Source organism: Poecilia formosa, unplaced genomic scaffold, assembly GCF_000485575.1.
Source record: "Poecilia formosa unplaced genomic scaffold, Poecilia_formosa-5.1.2 Scaffold99, whole genome shotgun sequence".
NCBI lineage: Eukaryota > Metazoa > Chordata > Actinopteri > Cyprinodontiformes > Poeciliidae > Poecilia > Poecilia formosa.
This window is the reverse complement of record NW_006800038.1, coordinates 1,419,328-1,426,917: the sequence shown is the minus strand read 5'-3', so window position 1 is coordinate 1,426,917 and position 7,590 is coordinate 1,419,328. Positions and strand designations below refer to the sequence as shown.

Below are 7,590 nucleotides of genomic sequence, written 5' to 3'. Positions count from 1 at the left end.
ATGCATTTATCATTAGAAGCTCACAGACAAAAAATCCACATTTTCTGAGGAACAAAATATCGATAAATATCGTAGAATCAATAAAATTACACAGCCCTATTTACAACAGTGCTGTGTCGGTTAGCTCTACTGTCTTGAACAGGTAGCCTATTGACTAAAAAGATCTGCTGTTTTTGTATCAACCTTCCAGACCTCTCAGGTTTTCTGGTTCTGGTTCTGCTCTGCATCCAGAAGCAGAACCAAACACGGAGAAGCAGCATTCAGCTTCTATGCACCACAAATCTGGAATAAACTTCCAGAAAACTGCACAACAGCCGAAACACAGGGTTCCTTTAAATCCAGAGTAAAAACCCACCTGGTTAGAGTTGCTATTGATACATAATCAATTAAACCTTAATGATGATGTGTACTGATGATTTTGATGATGGTAATTGACAAAATGTAATGTGTCTCTGGTTTCACAACTGGTGACAGTATGACGATTTTATGAGGTTTTTTATGTTTTATGATATAAAGCAATTTGAAATGCTTTTGAATTTAAATTAACTAATCAATCACTGCTGTGTTAGATTAGCTAATAGCAGTGGCAGCTAATATACCACAGCGATCACTTATTAAAAATGCCAAAATAAACATAAAACCTGAAAACATAAAACTGAATGTTCTGATCTTTGTGTGGGAAATGGTTGCATGTTTTTAGGGCGTTTAATCCTGATACATTAGTGGAGCTGTGGAGCTTGCTAAAGCAACAAATCTGTGTGGCAGAGCTGACACAGAGAGTGAGAAAAAAATAAAAATATGATTTGAATATTTGAGTTTTTCAATAGTTTTCTGCCTCATTTTTCTCACTGCTTTGGTGCACTGCACTAAATTAATACCTACATCTCCAGGTTTCATTTTCTTAATGTGACTGTTCTACTGCAGCAGATCAGCTATGGATAGCATGTAAAAGAATCGGATGTAAACAATAACATCCAACGATTCTATACAAATAAACTTGACTTTACTGAAGGTAAAGTCATGGTTTGATCTGGCAGATAATAGGAAGATGAAAATAAATATCTTTTATACAAGTATCCAAACCTACAGACAATCATGCACAGCGACAGATTTACAGTCTTTCCTGTAAAAACAAAACGAAAAAACAACAAAAGACACCCATAGCATCCTGGAGACAACTCGAGGGGGTAAACAGGATAAAAACAGAGCCAAAGAGCTTTTTGTGTCGCCTCTCTGACTGGGTCGGCTGCCACCAACACTCCAGTCTCTCCTCCTGAGTCCTATATGTGGTCCTCTTACTGTTGGCGCTATGTATAGGGCTTCATGAAGACTGTCTAAAATAGATGCCCAGCTAACATTTCAAGTTCCAGTCCCTAAATATTAGCTATTTTCTCTAAATACAGTCCGCCACAAAGGATGCCTTACAAGGGAACGGACGGTTGGTATGCGCTGCTGTGCCTCGGACTAAAGCTGTTCTGTTAGATCAAAGTTTCTCAAACTTTTTCAGGTTGAGGATCACTTCACTTGAAATTGCCCCGCATTAACACAAGATCTTAGCAACATCTTTTAACTTGTTTATTATTGTTTTCTTTGTTCATGCATGCTGTTTTGTAAATGTGACTGGCCACAACAAAACCTTGAACAAGTCTGCTTGGGGCAATTTGAAAGTGTGAAATCTTAACTTTCCAATGATGCCACACATAATTTAAAAAGAAGTTGGGTTGTGTGAATTAATATAATTTTAAGGCTACTTGCAATAGAGATGTACAATATACCAGCACCAACATCAGTGTTGGCTGATGTTGGTCATTTTTTAACATATTGGTATCGGCCCGATAAATAAAACTTGGTCAATATGAAGAATCAATATTTATTTTTTCTAGTGGAGTTTTTTTTCCCCCTAATGATGTCAAAACGGTATGAAATATATATAATAGATATATAATATAGTAGATATCAGTTATCGACCGTAACAGCAATATTCATATTGGATATCAAAATCAATGCATTCCAAATTTGTGATTCAGAAGCATAATAAAAAAAATAGACGAGTTGATTTACCATTATAAACAAGTCGTAAAAACGAATAACACCTCTCACCAACTGAGACCCGTTAATGATATAAAGTCGTTCAAAAGACTCGAATTGCTCATGAACATCACATCAGAAATGACTTAACTTCCTCCGATCATACAAGTAACATGTAAGTGTTACATGCAAGTAATTCTGGCGTTATTTTCTTTCCACCAAAATGTTCAGTTTTTCTTTTGAGTGACCTGGTTTTAAGCCACTTATCCATTATTATTTTTAAACACAATTCTGTGGTAAACTAAATGTACGTGTCGCACTTTGAGCTCATGTCACAGCAAATAAACAGTTGTTTACATGCAGTACCTTGTGGACCTCTAGGGGGCACCATAGTTTGAGAAAGACTAGTCTAGATGAAGTGATGGGACAATTACAATCCAACACAATCCTGATAGATCAATCAGATACTGAGTATTTTCCAATAATAGTTGGTAAAAGTATCTAAAAAATACTTTATCCTAGTTATTTTCTGCTTGCCATCCAAACCAACTGGGCGAACTCCAATTTATCAGTTGTGAAATCCTGAGGTTTTCGTCTGGGTCGGAGGCGGCAAGAAGCCCAGAATCCAAGAGTGAATAGGTTTTAAATGTGCATTTATTTATAAACCCCCTCAGCTGTTTCTTTCATCTTCCAGAAAAAGAAAGGGGAAAAAAAATCCACAGAGCCCTTGCATTCATGTCTGGAAATATCCTGCGTTGACCATAGTTATGCTGAATTTCAACAGCCCTTCCCTGCCGGTGCGTCGTCTTCATGTGGACGCCATGTAGCTGCTGTGTGGGTTTGTTGAGGGAGCCGCTGGTCCGAACTGTCCAGAGTGTGTTTACTGTGCCGACTATTTCAGTTTGGTGTTTTGATTAAACTCCAGGAAGTTTCAAACCTCTGGAAGTGACTAAGAATAAGCAGAGTTGGGTAGTAACTAGTTACATTTACTCAATTACATTTACCTGAGTAACGTTTTTGGGGGGGAATAAAATACATATAAAAGTATTTTTACTACGCTGTACTTTTTAATTTTACTTGAATAATTTTATTATGGGGTATTGCTACTCTTACTTGAGTAAAATTTCTGGATTCTCAAAAACAAAGGTTTGAACCAAAAATTCAGACACAGACCTGCAGTTTTTGTTCGTTTCATAAGTTTTATATTTAAAGAAACTGATATGAATAAAAAATTATTTTGCTTGATTTTGTTTTTGTTTTTTGTTTTTTTATAAATTATTGTCATTTTGGTCCTTAAAATACCAACATTTCCACTGATCGGATTTTGGTCCGTCCGATCATGTAATTTTTAAATATTAAATGTTTGATAATTTGATCAGTTGCTCATTACTTGAGTAATCTTTTAGATGGCTACATTTTACTTTTACTTGAGAAAAAACATGTTGAAGTAATTTATGACTATGGAGTATTAATCAAGAAGCAAATTCAATAAACTATACTTTACCTCTCTCAATGTGAGAACTAAATTATACAGTTATGAAAAAATGTGAGAAATTATACCCACAATCAGGTTGTATTTTGTCCACAACCAGCTAGATTAGTCAAAATTATCAAAACACATTCTGTTGTAATTAATTCAATGTAAAACGAGTGCTATTCTGTCTACCAAAAAAGTCGCAAATCACAAATATCTTACATGTAGGAATTAATAAACCATTTGCAGTTTAGCTAATTTTTCTTCTAAGAAGAAAATCTTGTTTGTCAAAAAAGGAGTAAAAAGAACTGGCAGTTTTAGATAAAGCAGCATAGATACAGCATATTATCTGCTGTCAAAGGATGAAAAGTTATGAATTTAGGTTCTTTTATTATTACAAGACTTTACACACACCATTTTGAAAATGGGTTCATTATGTTATAATAACTCAATAAATAGTCCAGTGAGCTGTTGTCAGTATTTTCAGTCAATAATCATTTTTAAAACTCTTGGTAATCAAAGGCAGCGACTAAAATTAGCAGAAAAATTGCTAATTCATCAGCATTATGTAAAATATTTTGAAGAAATACAGCTTGGGAAATCCTAGAGCTACCGGCCGCCATTTTGAAAACATTATTTTTCCCGAATGCTGATTGGCCGAATCACCAAAAGCAGAAATAAGGGTGTTAGCTTCTGCAGCAGGAATGCTTATCAATCGACTAACGTTTAATTGATGAGCAGCCATTCTCTTAAAAACCTGAGTTTTCTCTTGTATCATGCGGTACAACCATCTTTACATAACACAAAAAGCTACTTTTTTCATAATATGCTACATTTAAGAAAAAATCATTACATTTTAACATTATTTTGTGTCCGTTGTATAAAACGCGGAGTGAATAAACTGAAAATTGTGGTTTCCGCACATCGTAAAATATAATAGAACAGGAATCTCTTAGGTTGTGAATAGAAAAATAAAATACGAAAGGAATAAAACATTATTCGCATGTAGAAATGTTAAAACTGGATTAACTCACAACAGCTCACAAAATCAACCGTTATTATCGCCTTACCTTTTTTCTGCGTTGTCCGCTCCGCTTTCCTGCCATCACACACTCACCTTCGTCGCACCTTAGTAGATTTTGGTTGAGAAGTTGAAGCTTTTCCGACACTTCGAGTTTGTTGAGTATTTATATTTCAAAACAGAACTAATTAAAGTGCATTTTACATCCCGAACCGGACTCTATTCGAACCGTTTCTCTGTCTTGTCCAGTGGTAGCGTCACCATCTTTGTTTCTAGAAAGATGTGGCTCGGATTACGAATGACTAGCCGCGCCCTCTGCTGGACGGCAATGAAACTACAACACCACAAGAAGATCTAAGTTGTTTACTAAATTGTCAGTTGTTTACAATCAACTGGAAGTAATTTTAATCTAATAAACCATTAATCCGTAATTAACCACAAGTCCACTCACTGTTTGCATCCTTACACTACAAAAATACAAAATCTTACCTGATATTTTGGTCTAATTTCTAGTGCACATGTCTTACACTTTAATTGAAACAAAAACTAACTTGCAAGTAACTTTTCAGCAAAATATAGGAGCTTGTTTTAAGTCAGTGAATCCTTAATATTGATTAAAAAGTTATAGTTTCATTAGCAGATTATTTCACTTATGACAAGACATTTCCCCATATTAAAAGTAAAAAAAAGAAACGTGACAGTAGAACTAATACTTTTTAATCAATATTGATTGACTTCAATCAAATCAATCAATCAATCAAATTTTATTTGTATAGCACATTTCAGCAGTAAGGCATTTCACTTAAAACAAGGGTGTTCACAGTGCGGCCTGGGGGCCATCTGTGGCCCTTGGACAGATTTTTTGCAGCCTCAAACTGCCAGTAGAACTCATACTTTTTCATTAATATAAATGAATTACTTAAATCAAGCCCTATCATCTGCTGGAAAGTTACTTGTAAGTTACTTTTGTCTCATTTCAAGCATACTGATGGATTTGCACTAGAAATAAGACGAATACTTGGTATAAAGTTCTGTTGTTGCAGTGTATTAATTATTTTTTTTTATGTATATTTGGTGTTTGGACTATTAAAACGGGAAGTTATAGCGTGGTTTCAGCTACTAGCAGGCGGTTCTGCTAAAAGTACATATGACTTTACTTACTGGTGTTGCTTCCTCCACCAGTTCCAACAGTGTTGATGGTTGCCGGCACCGAGGATGATGGGTAAAGTAGGAGATGTCCGTTTTCACAGCCCTGCTGCTGGTGCCAGCCTCCGCCGATCCCCGAGTCCCGGGAGTTCTGCCAGCCGTTGAGGCGGTCGTCGGAGCCGTAGCGCTGGTGGTGGTGGTGGTGCAGGTTGTACAGGTTCCCAGACGACGAAGAGTTCGTGGAAGACGAGGATCCCGACGAGGCCAGGGTGGACGGAGGCGTGGACTGGTGGTGGTGATGGTGGGGGCCGGCAGCGGGAGGCGGCCTCTCCAGGGAGTCGCCCCGTGCGGCGGCCCTCTCTTCCAGGTGGTTCAGCCAGAGCGCCAGGGCGGAGCGGTCCTCCAGGGAGGTGGCCGGGTGGATGAGGGCGTAGGACAGCAGCTGGCGGGACTCCTCCAGGTGGTGGCCGTGCTCGATGGTGTGCGCCAGGATGCGCGGCAGCAGGCGCATGTACTCGCTCTTTGCCTCTGTGTTGCCCGGTTTGAGCAGAGGGAGGTGGGTGAGGACCAGAGAGATGATCCGCTCCTTAGGCTCACCTTGCCACTGACTGATCAGACCTGTGACAAACAAAGAAACGAAACATAAGCTTCATGAAGCAGTGCTAAAAATACACAAAAAAGTTACGTTTCAAGAAGGATTCAGGTGCGTTGGACATATCTGTATTGGGTCAAAAATTAACAGCAATTATTTGGGTTGTTTAGCCTGACATACAAGAAATATATTTTTCAAGTTTTTACCTCATTATTCATTAATTTACAAATGCGACAGTTTCAAATTAAATCTTTAGTAAGATTTAAAATAGAAGACCCGACCATGATCTCAAAGGTATTCAGCTTGATTAGAGCTAAATATTTAGCTCACTACCTAGCTATTTGGCTTATAAACTGAAACTAGCCTGCTAACTAAATATTTGACTTAAAGATAAATATTTAGACTTCGATCTAAATATTTAGTTTGGAGCTTAATAGTTAGCACTAAACTAAATATTCAGTTTGTAAACTGAATATTTACAAACTGAATATTTAGCTTGGTAACTAAGTATTTTTGGAGCTAAATATTTAACTTGCAACTAAATATTTTGCTTACAAACTAAATACAGTATTTGTAAGTGAAACATGGAAGCAAGTTTCAAATTAATAGCTATAATTTGGGTTATTTAGCCTGATAAAGTGATGATGAAGAATATTTTTAAGTTGAAGACTCCAGACACTCTTGAAGTGTTCGTCGCCAGCGCGATTCGACTCGCTGCCTTCATCAGGATGGTGACCCATTGGTGCTTCAATATGTTTATATGGAAAGCCCAGATGGAAAAAAAAAGCTCCACCTTTGGAGATGTGATTCATCGATGTAATTAGTAAACACCTGCACAGCTTTAAAATAGAAGAGCTCACTATGATGTCAGGCCTACAGTCACCGATCCATTTAGATGTTTCGGTAAACACCGAGGTCCTGAAGGCTGGGCTGAACATAACCTGGAGGTCATGGAGCTCTATTGTTGTCTGTGAGCCACTAGGATCCATTCCTGCTGCCTTGGGCCACAGCTATAGTTACCAGCAGGTCAGGTCGGCTGCTTCAGTCAGCCGAACAAATAAAGACGGGACATAAGAGGAAGCAGGAACACTTCGCATCCTGTGGAAAGACACCAGCTGTAAGCTGGACCTCATGGCTCTGGCCTTCATATCCAACAGTCAGAGGGGGCAGAGTACCCAGACATTGTACTCAAGTACGAGTAGTGATACTTAAACATATTTTTATTCAAGTAAAAAGCAGCCAAGAAATTACTCGAGTAAGAGTAAAATATGTATTTGGTAAAATATCTACTAAAGAACTGAGTAACAGATCAAATTATCAATCAATTAA

At 37.6% G+C, this 7,590-nt stretch overlaps 1 protein-coding gene and 1 long non-coding RNA gene across 2 annotated transcripts in view; both read right to left on the bottom strand.

The window, feature by feature from the left end:
* The window catches only part of samd4a (sterile alpha motif domain containing 4A), a 48,870-nt gene that overhangs the window by 13,736 nt on the left and 27,544 nt on the right, over window positions 1-7,590 (bottom strand). The window contains exon 3 of the mRNA XM_007558799.2: window positions 5,685-6,287. Coding sequence (XP_007558861.1) covers window positions 5,685-6,287 — 603 coding nt within the window. The remainder of the gene's footprint in view (window positions 1-5,684; window positions 6,288-7,590) is intronic.
* LOC107836969 (uncharacterized) lies at window positions 2,667-4,880 on the bottom strand. The gene is made up of 2 exons (XR_001662942.1): window positions 4,573-4,880; window positions 2,667-2,977 (listed from the first exon to the last, which is right to left on the bottom strand). It is a non-coding gene; the product is annotated as an uncharacterized LOC107836969 (long non-coding RNA).